Source organism: Amblyomma americanum, chromosome 3 (genome assembly GCF_052857255.1).
Source record: "Amblyomma americanum isolate KBUSLIRL-KWMA chromosome 3, ASM5285725v1, whole genome shotgun sequence".
Lineage (NCBI taxonomy): Eukaryota > Metazoa > Arthropoda > Arachnida > Ixodida > Ixodidae > Amblyomma > Amblyomma americanum.
The window spans coordinates 145,055,137-145,082,843 of record NC_135499.1 but is presented as its reverse complement, the minus strand read 5'-3'; the positions used below and the strand labels follow the sequence as shown (position 1 = coordinate 145,082,843).

The following is a 27,707-nucleotide window of genomic DNA, read 5'->3' as shown; positions in this document are numbered from 1 at the left end:
TGCTAAATACTGCAGTTTAGTACTTTTGCAACGCTATTCGTTTTTTACCGACACCAGCATGATTTGCATTCACGTAAATGAAGTACAAGGAAAGAAGTAAGAAAGGCGAAGAGTGTTTTCATATGTGCAAGGGACGATTTCGGTTGATTCACAATATAAAACAAATCATATGTGTGCTGCATCGAAACAGACTCCGAACAATTTGTTGAGGCAAATAGATTGGTTGAAAGACGACAAGCATGATGTTTCAAAAATCGCGCACGACTACATTATTCGAGAAACAGCTACGCGAAGTATAATTCCCGAAAGCAAATGCTAACAAAATGTGCAGGAACCTAGAAAAATTCTATGGCCCCATTTAACTGCAAGTATTTCTTGAAAATGACCTTTTCCACCCTTTTAATCCTTTTTGAATACATACCGAAAGAGGTAGATAGCGTCTACTGAGGAAAGCGCGATTATTTTCGTGCAATTTCGTTGCACTGATCGATGATAAACTGCCAGTAATATCTTATTAATTCGCTTGTTTCTCTCGCAGAACTTAGCCTATAGCCTCTTGAAGATGTTTACCAGGGTAGCATCAAAGGACAGAGTCAGATAGTAAAGCAAATGGCTTGTGCAATTTTGCGACGTGTCTAACTTTCTTTTTAAAGACTAAAAAACACGGTTTCTTTGGATGTTCACATGCGAATAGTGAGTTCGCTGATAACCTTCACGTTTTGTTTACTCGCGGCAAATGTTTCAGAAATAATCCGAAAATATTTAGTATTTTACCTGTAGTAGTTTCGATGCCTATTATCGTTAGGCGAACATCGCTTTTATGAATCCCATCACGATGCATATAGATATATCTTCGAGATGTTAAAGTTTGTTGGCATTCGTGTACTTGAGCAGATCATCATCTCTGTTGACATTCTCGAGTGTCATGAGAGAAACAACGTTTTTTTTATCGACCGGAAACTCTGTAGTAGGCAGCTATTCCGCAGGTCGTAAACAAGGGTTTGCAAAATTTTCTATTCATAGGCCTAAAATTTCCAACTTTCAATCGTAGAAATTTTCAATTTTCAACCAGTTCGCGAAAGTTTTCGCGTCTGACATTTCCCTGCCATCACGAAACAGGACATCACGAAACGTTTGTGAGTTTTTCACAAGACGCCTGCTTTGTTGCTGGGGCGTAATGCAAAGAAACATTGATATTATATAACTTGCACGGCGAGTCCTGAATTCTTACTTGGGCGCACTTTACGGCGCGCACACATAACCCCGTCAAAGAAAGGACCTCGGAAAAGGATTTCTGTTGTTCTATTATATATATGCTGCATTTCGTCATGGTGAATTTAGATTTCAAAATTCGCGCCTCCTTTCTGGTCTCATCGCTCTCCATATAGGCTTGATTCGCAGCTTGAAAACGATGAACTCTTGCTTACATTGAACCTAAGTTAATGCACTTGGGTTCTAATAAGTGCTGTGAATTTTTTTCCGTTTGAATTTTGATAGCAGCATTGTCTCAAGCTCACGGAGAAACAAAAGCACTGCAGCTCCTATCCAGTCATGAATTCGACTCAACGGAGAAAATGGTTCTGTTTGCATCATGTATACGGAGTCGAGTGCAATTCGAAGCATGGTGTGTGTGCATAGTATATTTAGCCGAAGCCCTTTTTCCGGTCGCCGCACTGTTGGTTCCTATTATATGCTTTCGACACGTATATGTTCACCAAGCTTGGAGCTTTGTTCCGTCCTCTGCACATATTTTACGATTTGTGTTATGTTCTGCGTCAACACACGGAGGCTTGGAAAAAGGGAACAAAATTGACCGAAGGCGAATTGTATTCTAACACGTATTGTATACTCGTTTCATTTAGTTGTTCACCTCAGTGGCTTCAAATATGGACGTAACATCGGAGCACGAAGTTCTTTGGTCGATGTGTTGTAAATTTCTCCTTCAGTGAGTAATTTTTTTTTTCTGATCGTTTGCTGTTTGCGTGTAAAAAAAATAATGGCGCCAGTGTATGAGCGTATATATACAAAATTGACATTGAGTTTCAATTGACGGCATATTGAGTCCTTGTATGGGCCATCACATTTCAATAAACGCTCGAACTGTATAGAGCTCGTTCGTTAAGATGTCAAAATGGTCTCCGCTGATAGGAGTCAACAGGAAGCCAATTGCTTACTGGCCATGTGAGTCTCATTTGAATGTGAGTCATCAGGAAGCCGGCTGCCTGCAGTTCAACTTAATGTCAGTTAATTTCCTTCGCAATAATTTCCTTACACCTCAATTTTTTTTTCCTGGAATGCATAAAAAGCTGGTCAGTAGTGTTCGAAGTACAACGCTTCAGTAGTATTTGTAAAGCATTGACTTCAAGCATTGAAACATTGATGCAACGGGTGAAAACAAACGTTCCAGACAAGTAGAAGTGTAAGTCAGGCATTGATTTCAAGAACTGAATTGTAATAATAATAATAATAATAATTGGTTTTTAAAAAGGAAATGGTGCAGTATCTGTCTCATACATCGTTGGACACCTGAACCGCGCCGTAAGGGAAGGGATAAAGGAGGGAGTGAAAGAAGAAAGGAAGAAGGCGGTGCCGTAGTGGAGGGCTCCGGAATAATTTCGACCATCTGGGGATCTTTAACGTGCACTGACATCGCACAGCACACGGGCGCCTTAGCGTTTTGCCTCCATAAAAACGTAGCCGCCGCGGTCGGGTTCGAACCCGGGAACTCCGGACCAGTAGCCGAGCGCCCTAACCACTGAGCCTCCGCGGCGGGTAAGAACTGAATTGTACTTAACAACAGCTTAACAACAGTTATGTTAGTTGAAGTGAGTTCTTAGCGCACGAACACCGAAAAAAAAAGCACTGAATTGTACTTTTTTTCGGCGTTCGTGCACTAAGAACTCACTTCAACTAACATAACTGTTATTGAGCTCACGGCTTGTGCCGCCCACAGATTGGATCAATGGCACTGAAATCGATTTCTAAATCTGTGGTTAATAACAACTTATAGTTTATAAGAACTTCCACTTGGGCTAGATGGTTCATTGTACTCGAGAAAGGAAAACAGTATAGCGCCGAAGAACACACACACAGCAGAAGAACGACGTAGGACAAGCGCTTGTCCTACGTCGTTCTTCTGCTGTGTGTGTGTTCTTCGGCGCTACTGTTTTCCCTTCTCGAGTTTAATAACAACTCACAACTAATACTAGATTGTACGCCCTTCATGTCGAGTATATAAGCATCAGCACGTATGCTCGAAGAGGCAGGTTTGTTACTCGCTGCTTCCAGCGGTCTCACAGAGTGTATTTGTCGTAATTTTTGATGGTTCCGCTTTTCAAATGTTGTTGCAAAGAAAGGTGCGCAAACGTTCCTGGTTTCGTAAAACCTGAAAACATACCACTGGAGTCCCTGCATGGTGTTCCAGGAATGTTAGAAGATAAGGCAAACAGGTTGCTTTCTTACTTTTGCCCAATTAAACGATTTTATAATGTTCTGGTAACCTTTCCTCGCTCCGTGCCTGTTTATTTCACATTTAGGTGCAAATGGGAATCTTGCACCGCGAATTAATTTCTTAAAAAAATTCGGTTGCGCTTTCTGGAAACCTAATTTTGCACTGCACGAAGCAGAAAAATTTGCGGATAATTTGTGCTGATTCCAGAGGTTGGTTTTAATTAACTGATGATTTAAAACATCTTTTAACAAGATTGAAAAGGGGTTATTCATGACGTGGCTTGATTTGAGGATAAGTTCGAAACATATGGTTGAAAACAAAGAGGCGAAACATAGGTACCGAATAGACGCCCTATTGGTATTATTTTATCAAGCGCTACCCGCGCTAACGACGTCCTGCTCCAAGTTTCTTTTGAGTTTAAAATGGTTGTGGCTGGGATCGAATTATTGTTTTCGCAATGTACTAACAAGGGTAGACAAGTCTTTCACGGAGGCGGAATGGCTGTGCACGAGATGGTCATATACGCGACAAAATAGTCGTGGTAAATGGAATAAAAAGAAATATTTGATTTGTGGAAGAGTTTCGTAGAGCAACTTCCCATGTTGTTTATGAAAATAATGTACCAAAAATAGGGCATTTAATGTCAGCTCAAAAACGCCACCAAAACTATCGCTAATAATGAATTATGGGAGTTTTTGCTGAAAAATCTGATTTGCGGCCGAAATTTGAGCTAAAAAAATATCTCCCGGCTTTTGCCCACCGAATTCCGGAAAGAAACAAAACCCGAATACGAAGGGCACTACGTATACACTTATGCCATTGTTTGTGCACGCCTATCCAGCAGACGATGGATGTAAGCCTCACGCCATCGCTTTCTGCTACAAAAGATAAATACAGATTACGGTCGTCACAACTTGGAATTTGCAAGCGTTACATATTGAAATAGTCTCACTTCAAATTTTAAAAGCTATACCTAGACTTCATTCCTTCCAGGGGATCATAAATAATAATTGTTTTTTTTTGGGGGGAAAGGAAATGGCGCAGTATCTGTCCCACATGTCGGCCGACATCCGAACAGCGCCCCATTGGAAGAGATAGAGGAGGGAGTGAAAGAAGAAAGGAAGAAGACGTGCCGTAGTGGAGGTCTCCGGTATAATTTGGACCACCTGGGGATCTTGAACGTGCACTGACATCGCACAGCACACGGGCGCCTTAGCGTTTTTCCTCCATAAAAACGCAGCCGCCGCGGTCGGGTTCGAACCCGGGAACTCCGGATCAGTAGCCGAGCGCCCTAACCACTGAGCCACCGCGGCGGGTAGGGGATCATAAAAGAGTTGCTTTTTAACAAGGCGTAACAACTTATTTTCTTTGTGAATCTGCAATGTGTTATGCATAACATAAAAATCAGGTATTCTGATGATCGCACGTATTGAATATTCATTTAATTCTATACGTGTATAAATTTAGTTTTGTTTACAGAAGCAATGGCTTATTGACTAAGTGTCAAATCTTCTCCACTGTTGCCATTGCATATATTGTGCAACTCAAATTGTTCAGGGACCCCTAAACAATTTTGTTGGGCCCCAGAAGTTCTATATTCATGCATGTAAACTCTTGCTTATGAACATAAAGTTTTTAAAGTTCGAAATGTTTCAAACCTCCGCTACTGGAGCGTTTTGAACTGCCGCAGTGCTCTCAAGTCGCCTCCGTTTCATTGCTTTTCAGTTTGCGTTTTAGGTTGCCAGGCAAGACGGGCGAAATAACTGTCGCTGTTTGCTAGTAATTACAAGTAAATCGCGGCAAAGGAATGTGGAAAGAATATTTGCGTAAAAAAGAGAACTTGTTTACAATCGATTCACCGCTCTTTTGCAAAGCTTCGCACATGCATTCGCACTCCTTTTCGTTACACCATTCTCTGTCCACTCCCCGCGGGTCCCTCTTTTCCCGAGGCTCTGCTGGGGTCGCAGGCGCGCACACGCTGGCTTCCTGCAACATCCCGAAAAGTCCCGGCTTCGCTGAGGCCGTTTCCTTGTAACTAGAACCTTCGTTTCCTCACCTATAGCTTCACACCGGAAACGCACTTGGAACTTCCAGTCAATTAAAAATGTCACACTTGTAGAAAAAAAAAAACAGCAACGAAGAAATGCTCGATTACATTTCTTAGTAGCGGTTATGTGTTAATAATCGGCAACCCTCACGTGAGATACACAATGACTCCACTGTTTTCTTCCCGCATACAGGAAAAAGTTATCTCGATCGACTTAGAGCTCCAGCTGGAAGTCCTCCTTCTTGCAGCACGAGCACCGTCAAATACAAGCGACAAACGTTTTATTTGGTTTCGGACCGTGTAAATATGCCACATTTTTCTCTTGTATCCCGAAATATTAAGTCTAATTTAGCTTACGAGAGATATTAACTTTAACTGGGAGATTTACAGTGGCTGTTTTTGCGGAATAAATGGCGGGGCTTAGTGAAACAAGTTTGCTGAGAGCGCTGTGAGCTGGTTATAGTTCTGAAACTTTGCTTTTATCACGAGCCTCCTCTCGTTTGGGGGGCGGGGGGGAAGCTGTTGCTTACATTTAATGGTAGCAGGAGCTATTTCATCAATTGGAGAGCTTAATTAAACGCTCGAAGTATTACATGCTGAACGCTCAACTTCTCTCCTAGACTGAGAATTTGAAGCTTTCAAAGCGGCAAGCTGATCAGGCACGTATTCACTTGCAGCGCGTGTTTGCGTTGAGAAAAAAAAAAGTGCACCGGCGTCTATAGGTGATTCCTTACTGTCTATATTAAACGTCGCTGCCGCATATATTCTCAATACCGAGAACAATACAGTTGTCTTTCCTGTTTTTCTACGCCTATAATGACAAGCATTTATCACGCTTACCTGAGAATTTAAGGTGAGCGAATCTATACTAATAGTCACGACAGAGGGGTCCGCACAGCCAGCAGACATATTCGCTTGTCAGCCGCGAACTAGTGTATAGACACATTTCCTTCGTGTAATGCCTACAATATCGAAAGCTCTCTCTCTCTCGAATTCTGCCACTGCGCTTTACCCAAACAGCTGTTAAGACACCGAGCGGTTCCCTGCACTTAGCCGATTTGCTCACCCTTATTCCTGAAGACGTGGCCTGTCATTATTAAAGATTAATGGTGCTACATCTTCCGTGTCTTCGGCGTTAAATGTACGGTTAGGCTTCCTAAATTGCTATTCCGCTGCCACCGCTGCAAAGGAGGAGGTGACAGCGATGCCTCTAAATGGTAGCACGTAAATCAGTTGCGAACCAGGCTCTGTGGACGGTCAAACGATATCAATTTGCGCAGGAAAAGTGCGTTTAATTAACCGTATCAAATTTACAGGCGGTGGCCGCGTCCATAGAGTGGGACGTGCTTGTTTGACTCCGCTGCATAGGCTGGTTCTACGAGAATTAAATAACCCATGTTACTACGTGGAAGAAATAGCATACAGCTGCATCTGCGGAGATTCGACGTGAAGGTGTTTAACCCACACTACGTGTATATACGAACCATGCATTACCGATTGCGATTTTCTTTTTGTGATCGAAGTGTCACCGACTGACTAAATTATGGATTGGTGTTTACCTACCCTGCAGCTTTGACTACCGTACTTCTTTCTTCTTAACAGTGTTTTAAAAACGAATGTTGTACGTAGCGAAACTAAACAACTGCAGATAGCTTTGCAATATGAACTGCGCCGTGTTCGTGGTAGTTACTTTTTTTTTAGGCAAATGTATTAGCTTGAGAATTTCGATATTTAATATATTCCTTTGTTATTTCTTTCGTGGTGGGCCTATAGAGGCAGTGTGAAAGCTTTGTAAGGGGCTGTACCGATCAATTTTTTTACCCATGGATTGGAGTACCTTGCTTGGCGCCGGCATTCATCCTTGCCTAAAACTTGCGTGCGTCGTCAAAACGAAAATAAAGTTGCAACTGATTGTTCCAATTAATATGTTAGACAAAAGCTTCCAAAAATCTTTAGGAATCTGCTTTTCCGAGTTCATGTGGTGACCCCGTAACACAATGCCCGAGGGGGGCTTGCAAGCATTTTAAATAAATAAGTAAATAACAAATAAATAAATTGGTGTGATAGAGCTGGTGTTGTAGTTGTGCCAAGAAAACAAAAAAATTCAGTCTAAAAATGTCCTGACTTCGAAAGAGCACCATGGAATGAAATAAAGTAATTTAACTTGGAGTTTATGCACAAGAGCGGTCGGTACTGTCTGCCGGAGGAAACGTCATTACTAAAGCGCGTTAACAAAACGGAAAGCCTAGCAGGCGAGGAATTGGCAAGTATAGCAGAAACTTAAGAATGAGCCTGGCTGACCTTTGCAACATTTCGCTTCTCCAGAAAGGCTGGTGGTTTGTGTTTGGTTCACTAGATCACTGGCGGAGCAATTTTCCCCTCCTGGATGCCATGGCTTTTAGAGGATGGTGTCTCGGGGACCATTGACTGCCTGCGGAAGTTTAAGGAAAATCACAGCTTCTTCTCGCTCTTACCCTTCTCTCGTTCACTCCCGTCAGCCCTTTATCTCAGCACAGTTAAAGTTAGTCCCCGCCGGAGTGAGGCCTTTCCTTTGCTCATAATGTTCTCTCCACCCTGTTTAGTTTTGCCATTGTTTATTATATTGACAACTTCTGGTCATTGCGACGTGCTTGCGGTCTTCACACAGTTTCGTGTGCGTGGATCGTGCGGAAGGACAGAATTGGGCAGAACCTTTGTCTTCCAATGGGCATCCCATAGCTTCCGGCGTAATGATGATGATCCCGCCTGGATGTCGAAAACTAGGTTGCAGTACCGGAACTCACTGCACAACGTTGTTTTGAAACAGCCGCTTTAGGCCGGAAAGAAAGCACGAAGAAAAAGCCGTTTGCAGTTGCTGGACATTCGAGAACGAAGTTACATCCTGCGAAGGCGCGGGCGGCTGTTGCCGGGAAGGGGCTCGATCGAGCGCTGCAACTCGCGGATGTTGTTCCTGTATTGCCTAATGCGTCTGCCGCTTTCGCACTCCCCATTCGAACGCTTCGGCGCGGCCATCATCACAGGGGGAGCGAGCAGCATTGTTAGCGCATCACACGGCGCTGCCCCGTCGACGACGGACATGCGCATTGTTCGAGAAAGCGGACCGTTCATTTTTGTTTTGAGGAAGAAAGCTCGCCGAAAGAGCTCCCGCCGCGAAGCCACGCGAAAAGTCAGTCCGCTGGCGGGAGAAGCAGCGTGGTTGTTGCACGGGGCAGCACTCCGGAGGCTAGCGGCGGAAGCGGTCGCGGCGCCGGGGGTCAGACGGTAACAAGACAAGCAGAGCGAACGGCCGACAGCGAGACACCACGGCTGGCCCCGACCCGGCGGGGGCCCCTAAAAAGCGTCAACTTATTTCGCCGCGCAGAACAAAGGCGGCCGCCGCCGCGAGGCACGTGTCAATCATCGGCTGCCGCGACCACGCGGGAAACAAGGCCGCCGAGTGGCTAAGAGAAAAAAAAAAAAGTAGTGGGGGGGGGGGGGGGGGGGGCAGTAGCCTCGGGACCGAACCAGTTCGCCTCCGCTGCTGTGCCGCCGGCTCCCGGAACATGGCTCTTTCTCGGAACGGCCGCCGATCTCGCGCGGTTCCTGCGACGGCGGCAGCAAGTGGCGGCGGCTTCGCCTTGAGGCACCGCTGGGATGTGCAAGTGGCGCCACCTCGTGCCAGCGTCTGCAATCAATGGCAGAGGTATGGGGGTGGTGGGGCGTGTTTACGGTGCTTGCTTTTCCTGGCCACGCGCGTTATGGCCCGAGAGGAAAACGGAAATGGAAATTAGTAACTAAGCGGAGGGTTTTCGTTCGGCGGGAAGCGGTGCAGTGCCTGACTGGAGGTGCGTGTCCGCCGAGTTAAACTGATGGTCGTACGTCCCCAGTTCAGTGCCTCGGTGGTCGGAAAAATTTAGCCGCAAGTGAGCTGTTCCCTCGCATCATTTTTGGCTCTGACTCGGCCGTGATGTGATGTCACTGTGTCGTCCTTTTCACCACCAGCTTAGTGAAGTACACGGCAACACGAAGGTCTCTCCTAGAGATCCCCTCTTGCCTCTGTCTAGCGCGTAGTACAGTACTTTTTCTTATCCTTTTAAGTCGGAGGGTTGGTAGGTAGCAGCGCCAGGCGTTGCTACCTACTGACCCCTTGACATAGAAGGTGGATACGTGCAGGATAAGGACAGCAATGTACTATCTTCATTTTGTGGCATATTTGTAAATTGTAGTACATGCCTACCAGGTACATTTCCTACCAGATTCATGCCTACCAGGTGCAATGCCTACCAGTTGCATTTCAACTGTGGTCCACGCTGATTAATGCTGAAGCCGACTGACCATGTGGTTGCGGTTCATGAGTGGGACGATGAGTAGAATATTCTGGAAGATTACAGCCGTAGAGCTGACGAGTCCATGTCCCCTGGGAAGGGCATTGTCGATGTTAATCTCTTGGCATTTTCTTCTTCTCTTCAAACGCAGAAAATAGGCAGACAATACGCCTAGTCTGTCCTTAAACGGCAGCCTAGTTCTCTGTAATCTGTAATTTCAGTGGCTATTTAGGAAGTGACCGTGTTTTAATGCGACAGTATTAAGATCCTCATCCTCGTGTGCCGTCGTTCATAAAATTTGCCCAATGGCTGGAGGGAATGTGATGTCACCAGGCCGTAGTGGCGTTACCTCCGCTGAAGGCATCAACACCTTCTAATGTTGCCGCATTCCCAGCACATATGGTAATTAGTTGTCACTGTGAATTTTTTCACGGCATATCTAGGAAGAGCATCCAGGGAAAATAGCACGCTGTATTTCCGCTACAACTGTCGTATTTAAAACTAGGAGTAGAGGAAAGTCAAAATAAAGTTATTTGGGGAACGTAACAAATTAAAAAGAAGGTGCTTGGCTTGTTCATGCACGTACTGTATATTATATGCTAGATGTTCATGACATAGCCATAGCGTCAAGTTTTTCTTTAATATTGCTGAAATGTGCGCATTTAGCCCCTTTAGGTAGTGTTTGCTGGCCTGCACGGCTTCATTAGTTGCTGCACGATGTCACGCAGAGTTAAAGGAGAACCCCCTAAATCCATCGTCCAAAGAGGATGAGCATATAGACACAAGTTCTAATGCTCGGCACTCCTTTCTAGCTACCTCTTGACATCGTTTTCTGGATTGTGTCCTGCTTCAAAGCCAAAAAGAGAAATATAACTGAAAGAAAACAAATTTCACTCGGAAAACGGCTGCTCCCTGACCCGCCAGACGGCCGAATGACAGCGGAGCATTAATCACGTCGTCAACAATGGCGGGGCCTCTCACACTGTTATGACACACGCACACAGGCCGGCGCTCTCAGTTGAAAGGAAAACTGCGCCAAAAGTAGAGACTGGAACCAGTCGTGCAAAAGAGCGAAACCACGACCCCGAAATGCAAAGCGTGAAAGAGAGGAAGAGGGAAAGAAAAAAAATTGATGGAGCAGAGGGCTCTCTCAGTCTCTTTTTATTTCCCTAAAGTCTGTCGCCAGCCTCCAAATATTTCGACCCGGGTGCAGCGAACCGCAGTAGTAGGTCTACGCACCGCGGCAGGGGACCCCAGAACACGCCCCTTTAAAGTAGAGCATTGAATTCTCTCGTTTGCCTGCGTGCGCGTATTTTTCAGTTTGTCATGGGGCAGTCTTTGGGAAAGAGAGTCGGAGATGGAAGTAAAAACGCAGAAAAGCAAACGTTTTGGCGCCCGTTTGTTATTACTCCCGGATTTGAATGAGCGCAGAGGAGCCAGCACAGTTGTTCTCTAGGGTGGCTGGAAGCTTCTACTCGCGGGTGCTCGGGGGTGGCACGGGCAGCGGCAGTCGCCCAGACCCATTCTAATGGCATACATATATGGGAAAGATGAAACGTTGCCGTTATCAGTGGCGCAGATATGACTCGCGTGGTAGGTATACAGCCAGAGCAGTCTGCCAACCACGACAACATGCCCCAATGTGTGTGTGTTATTCTTTGGCTTCATAAACCTTAGCCTCTCTGTCTTTCGTACCATCCTTCCTCTCCTCTGTCCAGCTGTAAGCGTCTACGTCACAGTCGCGAAGGCTCTCTCTCCTTTCTTAGCTTGCCTGCATTTATATTTGCTAGCCCATACTACCCTGCGCGCACCAGAGCTCTATCAGTCTTCCTTTCACGCGGTGTGCTATTTTTTACATCCAAGCGCGCGCACTCGCGTGTGACCCGCGCGGTCTACGCCTCTCGGGCCAAGCTCACGCCGTGCTCTGTATCAAAAGGAGCTGAGAGTGCCACCTCGGCGCTCACGCCTGGCAGATTTCGCGCGCCGGAGTCGCGCATTCTGCAAGAGCGATCGGCGCGGCCTGTTAAGTCTCCTTGCCCTGCGTGCGTGCGCGCGCAACCAGCGATGAAAAGGGAAGAGGAGGCGCGAATTGGGGATCCGAGGGAGGAGACTGGGAGGGCCCGATCGCGCCCCAACCTTTCTTTCCTTTCCCGCCGCACAAAATAAGAAAGGCGGAGAAATTTATGAAAGCGGAAGCAAGCCAGCGAGCGAGTATAACAGCGCGGAACGGGGCTCGGAAGGAAGTAAGTGAGGAAGTGAGGAAGGAAGGAAGGAAGGAAGGAAGCGAGGACATCGAGCGCGCATCCGAGTCGAGAGTATACCGGCAGCTTTTTCCTCCCTGCTCCTCCATCGGATCGCGACGACAAGAGGCCGCGATGAATCCGCATTGTGGTTGTGTTTGCGTGCCTGTTGAGGTCCTTCTCAGCGCCGCCTCTGTTGCCGGTACCGGGTGATGGATTGATTGTCTTTGCAGGGGCTTTGCGCGTCGCACCGAACCCGGCAGTGGGAAGGTGCGCCGAGAAAAGGGGAGCTAGGAACGCATGGAAGCAAAGGTCGCCTTGTGTTCGCATGAAACGGACCGCGCGTTGTACTTACGTGCGTGCGCGGTTCTGTGCAGTGGAGGCGCTTTTATCGGGAAGCGGCTGCGAAAAGATGCTCGCACTGCGGGGGAGCATGTCCGGAGAGACCGCATGCGCGCCGGCGCTGCCATTTGAAGGTGCCGAAGGTGACCAGAACGAGCGCAGAACGAGGCGAATAGAGAAATGCACACACACAAGTATGCGTTGAAACGAAAACTAACGCGAGAAAAGACGCGCGGTGAAAAGAAGGAGCGCAGCTTCCTAGTTGCTCCTCGCTTTCTTCGACGCCCGGCTAAACTTTTCAGCGCATAAATAAATAGCGCGCCGCCGAGCGCCCCCCGGAGCTCCGCGGAACACTGGCAGTTGTTCCCCTTCACACCACGCATGCAGCGCGGTGCCCTTCGCATTCAGTCTCGCATTTTCTCCTTCTTAGCGGAGCTGCCTCTCTTTCGCTCCCACCAGCACCCCCTACATTTTAACCTGAATATGGCGTCGTCACCTCTCTTGTAAGGCGCCCCGGTCGCGTCACTATTTGCTTGCTTCCACTATACGACCCATCGATGCGCCTTCGCCGCCTTGTTCGGGACACTCCTGCGGCCTTCGCACATACGCGTACACCGTAGGAAGGCCTACGGTTTGGGCCCCCGTTTTAGATTCCGTCGTACGGGTGTGTTCCTTGCCGTATATTCTTGATATCTTTTCGCTTTCTCTACTTCTTTACTTTAGTACTTCGCGGGGCGCTCTTGCACGGCTCGCTACATTTGGCCCCTGGCTCTTTGGCACTTGTGGCTCATTGTAGCGTTCGTTCCCCGTCCTTGTGATTCCCCAGAATGGAGTCACCTTCCGTGGCGGAGGCGGCGGCGTTGGCGCGCCGTCGTCCATCATTCGACCCGCGCGGCTTCCCAAAGGGCAAAAGCACACTGCGTCGTACTCTCCGCGCGCGTCTCCGCAGCGTGGACATGCGACTGAGGGCCGGCTATATGCGCCAAGCTTCTTCTCTCCCCCGTCTTCCCTCTCGCCTTTCGCACCCTGGCGTGCCGGTACGCATTCGCGCTGCTCGCCAAGATGTTTTTGAACCAGCGAAAATAAAGGAGAGCGGGGTTTTATAAAAGAGGCGGATGGTCCGCGGGCCAGGAGCCGCTGCGGTTTAGGGCTCGCAAGTCGCTGCGGCTTGTTGTCGGGGTGTAATGCAGCGTGTTCAACTTTGTCAGCAGCCAAGAGAGCTCTGTCCTCCCCCTTCTCTCCCCCCCCTGCGCCTCTTTAGCGAAGTTTCCCCCGCGCTTTTGCCGTTTGCGGGCAATAGCCATTGGGGACGGGGGGTGAGCCGGGCACCCGGCCCTTGTGCCGGGCAAAAGGACTGTGCCCCTGATATGGCAGCTGCCTGAAAACCGTAGAGAAAGAGCCCCTTTCAAAGCGGTGGGCTTGAGAGCTGGGCCGCTTGCCGCCGCACCAGCGCCTCTGGTTCAATATCGGCCAGCGTCAATGCTGCTAGCACGGGCAGTTCTCCCTCTCTTTTATCTCTGGATGTACCCGCATTGCGTAAGTGCTCGCCCCTACGAAAATGTGATTCGGCCTTCTGCCAGTGCTTAGTTGTTTAGAGGAGAAGCGAGCTTCTTAGGTTCGCTTTTTACTTCGATTGGAAACAAAGGGGATGAACTGCAACAAATATCGACAGTGGTTTCCGAACCTTTCGCACTGCCTTGGATTGTTCTTTAGAGGATAATTCTTAGGCTTGGGCTGCAGCTCTTTTACGCGTGTTGTTCATCGTTCGAGGTCAGGTTATGCGGGGTCAGCATAGTCCGTTGTTTGCGGCGGAGGCCAGCGTAGTATGAGAGACAAATGAAGGTGCTGATCGCCCAAAGAGTCTCAACGCCTCAGTGCGAACTTCAGCTTTATACGGCCGTGTCGTGAACCCTATAGTCAAGAATGAATTAAGTCCTCCTCCTTTTTTTTTGTTTAGTTTTCCTATTTGGACACGCTTCTGTCATTAACTGCTCGGGTTCAAACCGAGGGATCAGCAATAAAAAGCATGTCCGTAAAAGACAACGTGCCGAACACTCTGGCACTGAGCCGCATGAGCACTCAAGGTCCGGCCACAATCTGTGAAGGACGAACAATTTTCTCCGCCATTTCTTCGCAATAGGAAAAGGGGCGACGCTCTGCGCAACGGTCAATTATTGACTACAATGTTAAGCCGTTCGCGCCGGCTCTGTGGTCTCGGCGAAATTTATACACGTAGACCCTTTCGCGGGGCAACCCTGCATGATCTCGCCGCAGTTGGCAGTGGTGTGCTGTCCCTGGACATTTTGCGGGGTTGCGCTGCATCGGCCACGGGTCACCCGCACCAGGGCTGGGGTCCGCGGATGGGGAAGGAAAGAGGGGGAAAGAGCGGGGTGTGAAGCTGTAATTCAGCACTAAACAGCTGTTGGCTGACAGTTTTCCGCCGTGAATGGTGGCCGTTCTGCCCCCCCCCCCCCCCCCCCCCCCCCCCCCTTCCCTTCTCTATCGCTGGACGCCGCGGCACTCACACACGCACGCGCACACAGGCAGTCCGTGCATGCGCTCTCCCTTTCGGTCGCTCCCCCGTTCCCTCCCAGCTCGACCCGCTGCCACTGCTCGCTCGGTCGTTCGAGAAGCCGTGAAAAATTCTTCTGTTCGCGGGGTAGACGCGACAGTAGCGCCGCACTGTACAGTGCAAACGACCGCGTGCGTGCGTGCGTGTGCGTGGTGGGAGCGTATAGCCTTAGCTTTGCTTCGTTCGGCGGTTGCGGATCGGGAGCGCGAAAACGGAGAACGGGTGCGGAGGGCTGTGTAGCGGTCGGCGGCCCCTTTTACAGAAGTGCGTGCGTGCGCGACGCGCCGGCGGGACACCGCGCGACAGAGAGCGCGCGGCGCCTCTGGGCCACATGTTTTCGAGGCAGCAGCGGTGCGCGCAAAGGCGGCGACGACAGCTTTGCCGCTTTTCTGGCCCCGCTGGTGCCGCGGGGGTTCGCGAGGCGGCCGCGCTTTTGGCGATGCGCCGCCACCGAACACGGCAGGGTCGCGGTGCTCCCGCGGCGGCGGCTTCTGTGTCCGGCGCAGCGGGTTGCTCCCCTCCCACACGACCGGCATGTGTGTGTGCGCTGCTGGAACATGTGAACGACAGATCGACTCGGTCGTACAAATGCCCGTACGCGCAGATCCAGTCTTTGTTGTTGGTGCGCGGACATGAAATGCGCCCGTCGTGCATTTCGTGCGAAGGTGTGTTAGGGAGGTTATGGTTCGTTAATCCTCGCGTTGCACTGTGAGGGTGTGTGCGATTTGGATCTATCTTAGCACCGCCTTTATCTACCGTATGTCCTAAAAGTATTTGAGCAACAGGGCTTGTTTCTAAGTTGGCTCTAAGTGTCTAAGTGATATATATTAGCAAATAGTAAAGAGCATTGTGCAGATTACTCTTCAGTTAACTGGAGTCAGGGTTGAGAGCTATTTCAGTGGGAGTGCGGTTGCGTTTGGCGCTTGTCCGGGGCATAACTTGATCGCTAAATCTTGTTTGAACTAATTTTCAGGCTACTGCCGCTGCATCATTACCTCAGGCCTATACGCCCGGCAAATGAGAAGAGTGTCGTTTAGAGGAGTATTATCTAGTGTTGAAGATTACGAAAAGGAAGGCAGAGGCGAGCGCACTTAAGGCGTGATGAAAGGCCTTAGTTGCTGATTCTTTACATGAATGCCACATTAGTACGAAGTGAGCGGTTGGGTAAAATAAAACGAACTTCGTGATCCTCTTCTACTCAAGTCAACATCAATTCATAGAATACACTGCTTCTCCTTTCTGTTTGCGTCCATGTCGAAGCTTAAATTATTTATATTTTTGACATGAAGAGTCACTGTATATAGTAGGATGCCATGCGATGGTATATGACGTAATCAAATTATAATGCAAAACAAAGGTGTTCTTCATTTGAACACACTCGCGCTTCAATTTCGCTTCAACCTATGCCTAAAGTATGCATGATTGAAAGGCGTAGATGGCAAGTGACGTCCCATTATAGTGTTTGCTGCTGTACCGCGCACGGGACCGGTGTTTACCACCCCAAAGACAAGTGCACAACCAGACTACAACATCCGGACGAAGTGGACAAGACACGGATCTGCGTTTGTGTCCACAGTGCAACTAAAGTTCATCAACTGACACAGCTCCGCAAAATTTTAAAACCGTTTTCCTGCTCACTTCTCCCTTTAGTTGTCGTTTAGTTAGTGCCTGCAACGAAAGAAGCTTGCCATGTGGCCCAGCTCTTTACCATGTTGATGCACTCCCTTACAAAGATGATCTATAGACAGTCTACAAACTTATAGACTCTATTGCCTTCCTATAGATATTTATTTTTGTCTATTCATAGTCAATAGACTGTCTATAGACAAAAGTATACTAAAAGTCTATGGCCATAAACCTGTAGATTGTCTATAGACTGTCTATAGGATTTGTATTGCCTATACTCTTCTCTAGGATTTGCCTATAGAGACTCTATAGACTATTAATAGAAGTGTATGGACACTCTGTAGACTGTCTAAATAAAATTTTATAAGGACTGGGCCTTGTTCCCATCACAAGTCCTCCAATTCTGTGCTTTTGTCTACAAATGAACAGTGAAACAAGCTTACAAACTGGTCTATAGCTCCGTGCCATACATGCTGACCTACCGTGTATAAGCGCAAGCGTGCTGACTGGGTTCTTATGTCTGTCTGTCGCAGGAGCGGGCGGGCGGCACGCCGCTGGCCATGCTGGCGGCCCAGTGCAACAAGCTGGCCAGTAAGAGCCCGCCGCCGCTGGCGGACGCGGCCGTCGGCAAGGGCTTCCACCCGTGGAAGAAAGCCGCGCCGCAGGGGAACAGCTCCACGCCGCCGCCGCAGCAGCAGCAGCAGACCTCGTCGTCGGCCGGACTGGCGCAGCAGCACCCGAGGCTGGCGCACTCGGGCTCCACCCCGTACCAGCACAACCACCAGCGGACGCCAGGTATAATATACACATATTTTGTGGTTTGGGCTGATTGTCCTAAAGAGGTTGCGTTGAAGACTTGCTTCACGTTGGCTGCTGTCAGAGAGCATCGGCATTGTGAAGTCGGTCAGGTTGTGGGTGGTGGGTAGGCGGAGTACCCACAGCGAAATCTTCAAAAACGAGGACTGAAGAAGGGCTGGGATGTTACTTCAACAAAGAAACTAAGAATGGTCTGCCTACCATAGCAGTAACAGAAGCAAGAAGGACGTGGTAAATTGCGCTGTTGGGTGATAGGCAGCCTTGCTGCCACTTACCCCCTCCTTATTCCGTACTTCTCCATTACCTTTCTAAAGATATTCCTTGCATTTCGTGCACGCCACACATCCGCGAAGTTAGTGGTGGAGGAACTGAGCTCAGCACACCTTCGCAGGCTCGAGCGGCTCGGTGACCACGGCGACCACGACGCCGTGCAGCAGCAGCAGCAGCTACCCGTCCGAGTCGCTCTTCTACCCGGGCGTGTCGGCTGCCTCGACGGGCGGTGTGCCCTCGGCGGCGGCCAGCGACTCGCTGCTCGCCAAGGTGGAGCCCCTGGGCCGCATGTATTCGCACGCCTACTGCGACAACTGGCCGTACGCGGCGCACATCAAGCCCGAGGCGAACGCGTTCAACTCCTCCCCGTGGTGGGAGATGGGCGCCGGCGGCTCGTGGCTAGACGCCGGCCACTCGCAGCTGCCCAACGCGTACGCGGCCGCTGCCGCCGCCGGCTCCGACTACGGTCTGGGCTCGGGGCTGGCCGGCAGTCCGCTGCTGGGCTCCTCCCCGCTGCTGCAGGACACGTACAAGTCGATGCTTCCTGGCCAGGGCGCCCCCGGCGTCGCGTCGCCGTTCTCGCTGGGGCAGCCGGCGCTGCCGCAGGTCGCCGCCTCCTCCCCGCGCTCGCAGCGGAGGTGAGGCCACTTTCCACGTTGGCTTAATTGTCTACCCCCGTGACCTTGCATGTGACTTTTCCTTAATTGCTTTACTTGTTCACACTCCTGTGTATGGTCTTGGTACTATATTCACTTTTCCACAGAAAGAGCTTAGTTAGCGTTTCTTGAAGGAGTGCATAATATATTCACTGGCGCAGTCGACAGGATTAATGCAATGAAGTCATCGGCGTTTGATGCTTCTTCGAGACGAGTGTTAAGTCTTGCATAAGAAACAGCTCGCAAATGCAGGCGTGATTGTTTTATCAGCCGTATGTAAGATTGTTGCGTAACCGTGCTGTGGTCCGCGCTCCGACGGCCCAGGTACACGGGCCGGGCGACCTGCGACTGCCCCAACTGCCAAGAGGCCGAGCGGCTCGGACCCGCCGGGGCCCACCTGCGCAAGAAGAACATCCACTCGTGCCACATCCCGGGCTGCGGCAAGGTGTACGGCAAGACGTCGCACCTCAAGGCGCACCTGCGCTGGCACACAGGCGAGCGACCTTTCGTCTGCAACTGGCTCTTCTGCGGCAAGCGGTTCACGCGGTCCGACGAGCTGCAGCGCCACCTGCGCACGCACACGGGCGAGAAGCGCTTCGCCTGCCCCGTCTGCAACAAGCGCTTCATGCGCTCCGACCACCTCAGCAAGCACGTCAAGACGCACAACGGCGGCGGATCGTCGGGCGACAAGAAGGGCTCCTCCTCGGGCTCCTGCTCCGACTCGGACAACTCGCAGAGCGAGGCGCCCCACCCCATGGGCCTGCCGCCCTCGCAGCTGGGTGCAGCGAGCGCCCTGTCCCAGGGCCTGGCCCTGGGCCCGCCGCCGCCGCCTCACGTGCCCCTCGGCGTGCTGGGCGCGCACGTCGGCCCACACCCGGCCGACGCGCACCGGCACAAGTAGGGCCGCCGCCAGACGGCGCTTGCCGCGGATGCTGTTTCACTCGCCGTGCCGACCCCCGCCTGTTGCGATGAACGCCTGGTCACCGCCGATCACCCGCGTCTGCGCGGTCCGAAAGTTAACGACGTAAGTCGACATGAAGGAGGGCCTGTCCTAGACAGTGTCCCTAACGACTCTCTCGTAGAGGACCGACTGAGCAGATAAACGTGCATTGATTGGTTTCTACTTGTCTTCGCGACGTGAAACCACTGCGATGGTTGCCTAGTAACAAAAACCTAAACACAATACCTTAAGTGAACGGCACGTATAACCGCCACCTTTCCTGGACACCTGCACGCTCGTCTACTGTCCGTGCTGGAGAACTGTAGGGCGAATGCGTTAGCCATCCCGTATAGCTGATGCTCGCGGCGCCGCCGGCACTCGAGTGAAACAGCAGACGTGCTCGTCTCTGGCGTGGCCTGGTGCGTCGCGTCCTCTCCAACGACGTGGCGAGACCAGCGTGGGGACCGGTGGGCGGTGACTGTGCGCCCTGGGGTGCGTCGGCGCTTGTACGAAGGGCCTGTCGGTGGCTGCAGCACTCCGGAGGAAGAAAAAAAAAACACCAACCCGTGCCGTGCTCTGGAGAGGGAGGGGCGAAGGGCCGACGGACCTGTGCGACGGTGCAGCGGGCGCGCTGCCGCGTGCTCGCGGACCGAGCGCGCGGCGGTGGCCCCGCGATTGTGTGCGCTGAGTGCGGGCAGCTTTCTCCCGGTCCGTGTCTTCGCGCTGGTGGCTCGCACTCCGCGCCCCGGGCCGAGAACGGAGGAGCTCTTGGAACTTCGACGCTTAGGAGGACGTGAACGACGCCGCATTGTGGCTGAAGAAGTGGTCGTGTGAAACGTTCGCGACGGCGATGCTCAAGCGCATATGCCCCGTGACGACAGAAGGGTTTGGCGCTTCCAGTCGCAGAAATTTGTTTGGCGTTAAAAAAATACAGGAAAAGGAAAAGTGTGTGGGAAAAAAGGCGTTCATCGTATTGTAGTCAACTTAAGACGTAAAAGTCGTGCCTGTTAATTAATAAAAGTTCTCGATATAATTTAGGTTACCTCGTGATGCCTATGGACGATAAAATTCAGCATTTAGGCGTTGATAATCTTTATGCTATCACGTCTCAAACCTCTCTTGTGCAGTCGTTCATGATTGTCAGGATTTAAAAGCAGGGAATTCATTCTGTAAGACACCCCCCGTCGTCTCGTTTTATTTGGATATGAATCCAAATCTGAACATCGCTAACAATGCGATATCACCAGTAGGAATACAATCGTGCATGAAGTTTTTGCCAAAAGAAGTAGATCTAATTTGTACAACGACTCGAGGTACTAGTATCTGAAATATAGTCTTTGAAAATTCGTTTGCTATCAGGCCTTAAGGGAAGCGGGCCTTGTGACGCGCTCAAAGTCAACACGCGACTGACGCCTCCTTCGCAAGGACGCGAAATAAAACAAGATGCGAGGATCCACCGACCGGAGAAGTAAGAAAGCGTCGTTGCCATGCGTCGCCTTCCTGTCAAGCCGACTCCGTGTGTGCCTCAAGACTCTGGAACTGCTGGCAACACTGTGCATCCACGTGATGAAAACTGCTGTGCTGTGTGATTGTGTGTGTGCTTGCGCGCGAAATAGGTGTTTATTTTTTTTTTTTGGCGGCGGTACGCAATAGCGTTCGCCCCTATAATGTGTGCGCGCGGAAATCGCTCAGCTAGGAAGTCTTAATCGCGCGAATTTTACGCGCGGAGACCACGTTTTCTTGTGCTATTAGTAAAAAAAAAAAGAGATATTGTCGTCGAGCTTTTTATTGTACTACAGTGCGAGTCTTTCTTCAGTGAAGAGACTATGAGACTAAAGAGTTCCGCCACGGGTTTTCAGTGATCTAGGACGTTGTACATAGTGACTCAACAAAGGAAAGAACTCTGTGCAATTGTAAATTTTTGCCCACATTTTGTCGCTCTTCTTTTTTTCTTTCTAAAAGTTGTCCCTGACTGTGTCTTCGTGTGTGTCTTGCGTATGCATCGTGACCGCGAGTAAAGATTAAGTCCCTGAGATTTGAACTATTGAGAACGTGCTCTAAATATTATTGGAGCGTTGTTTAAGAAGCGCACTCAATTGAGATCAGCTCTAAAGCGAGACGCCAGCTGAACCTACATTAGTGCACGTGGCCTGATGCTGACTGATGTCATTGGGCAGTTTGTTCCTTGATGCCGACTGTAAAGCGCACATCCCTGGGAGGCGAGTCAGGGCTGAAGAACAGTCATGAATGTATAATCTGGCTGCTGAAGGTGTTGGTTAGTCTGTAACCGAAAGATTCCTTTCCCAGCAAGCGAGAAAAAAGAGCGGAAGTTTTCTATTTCAGAAGTATAGCCATCGTCCAAGACAAGTCAAGCCGTTGCTTTCTGGAAATCGTTCTTTGTGAATTTCACGAAAACTAGCAGCCGAAAACTCGGCGCGAATTTCTGTTCTTCTTAAGCAGGTGGCATAGATACTTAAGATCTCGTTGCTTTTTTGTTAGCAAGTTTGTCACTTCGATGACACTTCTGCACAATTATTGCAAACATCATATCAATAGCATTAAAATTTTGCAAATGGCAGTCCAGCAATCTTTTTCTCATGGCTGAGTTAGGCTGGAGCTTGTAATACGCTGCTAATTCAGTGCAGAGTAGCTTAAACCGGACACATAACACACGCCTTTTTGGAAAACCTGCTTGTTAGCGACTACTGCTGAGGGCTTTTGGAACAGAGAAGATATAGCGGTAGCACATATGGCGCGTTATAAATGGAAAAATCAAGTTTTGTCCTCAGGATGACCAAAATTCCGTTTATATCATGTTCTATCACTAAAGTGCGTGTGACCGTGGGCCCTGTAACACCAGTGATTTCAGTGCGGCGCGAATTTGTTCACGTCGTGTCCTCCGAACAGGGTTTGCATAGACTTGGTGCGTCAGTGTCTGATCGTTGCTTGGTAAAATACTTCAGCGAGCCAGTCATGCCGCGCCTTAATAAGGTCTCAGTGGACATCGCCTGTGATCAGATTTCAGCCCTGACTTGCTTCCATAAAAATACAACGTGTTCTCTTGCGAACGGCGTGCAAAACGGCCGGGCCCGGTAGTCATTCGTGCAAGCGTTGGCTTGACTTCAGAAAAGTGGTGCCATCATATTGCCGCAGAAATGTGTAACGAATGTGTCATTTTCATGACTGTGCTTGTCGTTGTCGTGACTCTGTGCCGATTAGACAAAAAAAAAAAGCTGAAAAAATTAGCATGCGCCTGGATAACGAACGTTTAGATGTCTTGTTGTTTTCTTTCTATATTGTTTTCCTTGCTTGCAGTATTTTCGAATGTAATTCCTGACGGTGGCGAATCCAGTGCTATTGAAAAAAAAATGAATAAAAAAGAAAGGCAAATGCAAATGAGCATGTTCCTACGGAACTACGAGTCTTGTGTTCACTTTCCCTATCGCTGCATGTAGAAAAATACGACCAAGCATAACGTGTCCTTGAGACATGGTGCCGGCATATGCGGATACTACCTAAACCTAATTATGGCCTAGTATACGAGGCGAACTTCCGCCTTTCAGCTGCGCGTCATAAACTGTTTGTCCATGCCTCTCATGTTTGTGGTATACCATACCTCTCGCAGAGACAGCGAATGGAATTTAAAGAAAAAGTAAAGATTGATATCGGCACGTTTATTGGCCGGACGAAAAAAAAAGCAGATTTTATTTTCGCACGCTGTCTTTCCAGCCGCTAGTTTATGACGCAATTTAACCTGAGAAATGTGCGCATAAGATGATGTAGAAACGACCCTCCAATTTTCGTTGTCATAGACGAAAGAGTGCTGTGGCGGACTTTCAAAGTTTTCTGTCCACAAATGAGGACATCATGCCTTAGTGTTCAACATTTTCGAGTGTCGTTTCCTTGTCCCGGTGTGCCGTTTTTGGGAGCAAGTACTGTACTAATGTCCTTGTTAACTGAAAGGAGAAACTTCGATGAGTTCAGCTCTGAGGCTTTGTTCATGTAGATCACCGATGGAGATGTCTCAGACCTGGACTTTCTCGATTATGAAGCGGGTGGAAATTCCAGCTGGTGGCATTGTCAAGGTGAATCATTTGCATGGTTGTTGTATAAACATGAAAATAGAGCTGAAAAGAAGAGGAGGAGGAGGAACCTTTGTCGAAAGTATTTTCAAAAATGGAGACCTTGTTTTATTGGTTGGGAAGTAATGGGTTTGCGGAGTAGCTTCAAACGACATGGCCATAGGTGAGGCTGGTATATTTTAAAGGTGGAGTGAAGCTGCAAAAAGTCACGCCGACACTGAAAGCCCTAAACTCAGGGTCGAATACAGAAATTTCATGGTGGTCATCGTCGAGCTAGCTTTTTTGTTTCCCCTGTACCCATTGTGCACCAAAAGAAAGAAATGGCTGCATCGGGTCTCGTCTCTAAATTTAATTTAATCTTCTCATTCGCAACACTTGGTTGGAAAACCTCTGTAGTGCCATAAAAAATTGCCGGAAAAAGTGCGTTAGATATGCTCGCCTTTCAAACTGATATTGCTAACAGAGTATTCGCCTGCAGGAAAGCATCTCCGAAGATGCACGGCTGACCGAGCAATGAAAACTCTACAAATGGCCAAAGAAGCCTACCAAAACTGAGCCAGTTCCGGCAAACCAATGGGCTATACCGGGGGCAATCAATTGCCCCAGCACGTGTGCCTGCCAAAAACGCAACGGTGCTGACGTGAAACGTAGCACGCCAAAGAGATGCATTCGGTACAAGAAATGTGGGATCTTTTCCTGTATATTTTCAGAAAAGGGAAGTTTTCATCTCTTGCCAAGTATCACACTTAAAGGGAAGCTGAAACGGTTTTCAAATTGCATGAAACGCTGTGGTTCGGAAGAAGGGACTTTGAAAATCAGTGTGTAAATTTTTTCTCGATTCTGTTCGCAAAATGAGCCGCAATCGCTGGTCAAAAACCCGGCGCCTACACGCCCTCTTCGCCTCCGGAAGCGCCGAATGGGGGGAAGGAACTGGCGGAAGTGACGCCATTCACGGGTAGTCTGCCGGCCGTCCTGCTTTGCTTGCTGCTTTTTGGTCCGCGCTTTGGTGAACGACGGATCCATAATTTGCAAAACGCAGTTCTTAAGCCAGCTGAAGAAACGCGCTACGCAGCAACACAGTCAGTGCTGGCCGCATATCACCGTAGATGACGTCACGACGATGCCAGCCATTCGCGGCGTTCGCTCGGCGCCCTGAGACGCTGGTGCCCGTTTTCTTCCCAAAACAGCTTTTCCCTTACCCGCCGCGGTGGCTCAGTGGTTAGGGCGCTCGACTATTGATCCGGAGTTCCCGGGTTCGAACCCGACCGCGGCGGCTGCGTTTTTATGGAGGAAAAACGCTAAGGCGCCCGTGTGCTGTGCGATGTCAGTGCACGTTAAAGATCCCCAGGTGGTCGAAATCATTCCGGAGCCCTCCACTACGGCACCTCCTTCTTCCTTTCTTCTTTCACTCCTTCCCTTATACCTTCCCTTACGGCGCGGTTCAGGTGTCCAACGATATATGAGACAGATACTGCGCCATTTCCTTTCCCCAAAAAACCAATTATTATTATTATTATTATTTCCGCCGCATGGAACTCAATTTTTTCGAAAAGTGCTTCAGCTTCCCTTTAAGGATAATGCTGTGAAGCATATTCTGTGATAAATAGACACTTATAAATGTCTAATAGGGCCGCTGCGGTGGCTCAGTGGTTATGGCGCTCGTGTGCTGACCCTAAAGATGGGGGTTCGATCCCGGCCGCGGTAGTAGAGTTCCGATGGAGGCGAAATTCTAGCGGCCCGTGTACTGTGCGATGTCAATGCACATTAAAGATCTCCAGGGGATCTAAATTTCCGGAGCGCTTCACTACGGCGTCCCTCATAGCCTGAGTCGCTTTGGGACGTTAAACCCCCCATAATCCATAAATGTCTATCAATGAGTTACCAAAGAGAAAAGCATGTTGGCGCGACTTTGTACTTGCAGCAGATTTGAGATGCGATGTCCACTTATGTGGACGCAACTATAGTGTGCAGAAATTTGCTTTTTTTGCGTATTTTTTTTACATTTGGCTTCGAATAGGTCTTCTGATCTTGATTTATGCGATAAATAATTTTTCCTCTTGGTAGATTTATTTTGTGCCTAAAGGGGATGTATTTTCTTCTTTATTGCACTGTGTTGTTGTACTATCTTGTGAATAAGGGTGTTTATCATTTGATTTTATAAGCGCGAAAGCAGCCTGGCCTAACAGTGCTATGTCTAACGAGCTGAAGGCCAGGACATATGCTCCCAAGCATTTTACCCTAGAGAAACCGATCAGGAGGCCAAGAACACACATATTCTTTGGAAATTCAGTCGATCGCCAGCGGCACTGCCTGGGTACTGAACCCGTATGCAAAGCCCCTCCCATATGCGATGGGCATTGCGAATACAAAAGAAGGCGATGCATTTGTAATCAGGAGGGAAAAAATAATTGAAATGCACCCATACTTCTTGTGCCAGACTCGTGGCTGTGAATTATATCAGTGACCGTCAGTATGCTGGCGGCGTATGTGCTTAGACATGTCTCCAAATACTCCACATGTCGTCGTGCTTAGCTGTGGGTAGCCATTTTTTTCCATTCACGCAAGGAGGAAGTTATGTAGTAAAGATATCTGATGTGTTCGCAAACGCCATCTCCGAAAATTTGTTCTGCTTAAATAGCCACTAAGACAACAGCAGTATCTTGAAACGCTTTGGCATCAGCCTAGATAGGTTGTATGAGATGGCACTAGTGCTAATATCGAAAGAGTATATTTGTGCACTTGACTTTCTCAGCCATCACAGGCTTCAACCTGCCATTCAAAGAAACAATAGCTCGCGGAACATCGGGACTGGTAATTTTGAGTGTACGATTGTTTACATAGCACCGCGGCGGACCCTTGCACGAGCACGAAAATCATAAAATTTCCATCATGAAGCATAGAAAGGCAATCATCGGCGTTTCGTGCCCGAAATGGGATGACCTACAGTGCTTTTCCACGGACCGACAATACTACTATCATCAACACTCGGACATCTGCAGAATGATACAATGCAGCATACATACATTGAACCTCCGCCTATGAAAAGTCTAAGAGGCCACCGATTTCTTCGTTATAGGGATTCGTTATAGTGGTACTCTGCGTAGGCTGCAACTGTCGCAAGGCGGGCTTAGCTGCCATGTCGCACACCGAGGACAACATAATCGGCGTTTAATGCGTCTCTGCTGTGCGTTGCGGTTGCCTTCAAGACGCGCAACTAGCGCCCGCCACACTTCCCAGTACACGTACTCTGATCACACATGTCTGCCTTGGCAACGCGTGCCCGTTTCTTGCACGGCCCGCAGGGTATTGAGCGCCTAGGAAAGGGTTCTTTGAGGAAAATGTCGTAGAAGACTAAGCGAGACCTTAGCTGCGTTTTCGAGGATACGGGAAGCTGTAAAATAGGACGTGGGGCGACAATTTCTTCACGAACACCTGTTTTTGCTTGGTTTCGCTGAACAATTAATGAGCACGCGTCAAAAAAAAAAATAGTTCACCGCACAACAGGGTTACCTTGTGGCGAATGCGTACGCCAGGCGGAAGGCTTTGATGAGGGTCTTTTGTTGAATAGAATTTGTTTGGCGCTGTCAATGCTTTGCACCGTCAAGCGCACCGAGCGCACTGCCAAACGGTTTTGACTATGAGACCATGCTGCGAAAACTGAAACTAAGCTGCACATAGAACCATCTAGGTTTCAAGGTTTATTGAAACGAAATAGGGAAGCAGAGCTGGCTTTGCTATTTGCTATTTCGCTCAAAAGCAGCAGTAGGCATTATTGTGAGACGCCCATCCTGTTCACAGAACTGCGCAATGGTTGTTTCACTTTCGTGCTGCGCTTCAATATTGTCAATGGTAAGAGCGTGCACATGCGCACCGCTTTATCAATACCAAGAATACGCAAATTCTGGAACGATGACGCCGGAGCACGCCCACTGCGGTAAGTTTTTCTCTGGGCACATGCATACATATTGCGTCCGGACATAAATTCACTTAAGCTTCGCTTCGCCTGTAAGAACACCGTAGAAGGCATATGTGGTCACATATATTATGCATAACACCTCACGTTCTGTTTTCGAAAAAAAAATACGCTTGGCTGCTGAGTTCAAGATTGCTGATTCGATCTTAGCACACAAGCGGCTGCATTTCGATGGAGGTGAACCTTGTACCGATATTTCAGTGCACCGCAGAGAATGCAGATGACTGAAATTATTGTGGAGCTCTTCACTGTAAACTGCTGTATTGTATACGAGGTTTAACGACCCAAAGCTACTCAGACTATGAGAAACGCCGTAGTGAAGGGCTCCGGAAATTTCGACCACCTGGAGTTCTTTAACGTGCACTGACATCGCACAGTACACGGGTCT

General features: G+C 49.1%; 1 protein-coding gene across 3 annotated transcripts in view; it reads left to right on the top strand.

Annotated features, from left to right (window-relative positions):
* The window catches only part of LOC144125066 (transcription factor Sp9-like), a 155,864-nt gene extending 133,194 nt beyond the window's left edge, over window positions 1–22,670 (top strand). For all 3 annotated transcript variants that reach the window (XM_077658131.1, XM_077658130.1, XM_077658132.1), the window contains 3 exons: window positions 17,116–17,377; window positions 17,790–18,306; window positions 18,649–22,670. In XM_077658131.1, the coding sequence (XP_077514257.1) occupies window positions 17,116–17,377; window positions 17,790–18,306; window positions 18,649–19,225 (1,356 nt within the window). In that variant the 3' untranslated portion in view covers window positions 19,226–22,670. The remainder of the gene's footprint in view (window positions 1–17,115; window positions 17,378–17,789; window positions 18,307–18,648) is intronic.
* The last annotated feature ends 5,037 nt before the right edge of the window (window positions 22,671–27,707 follow it).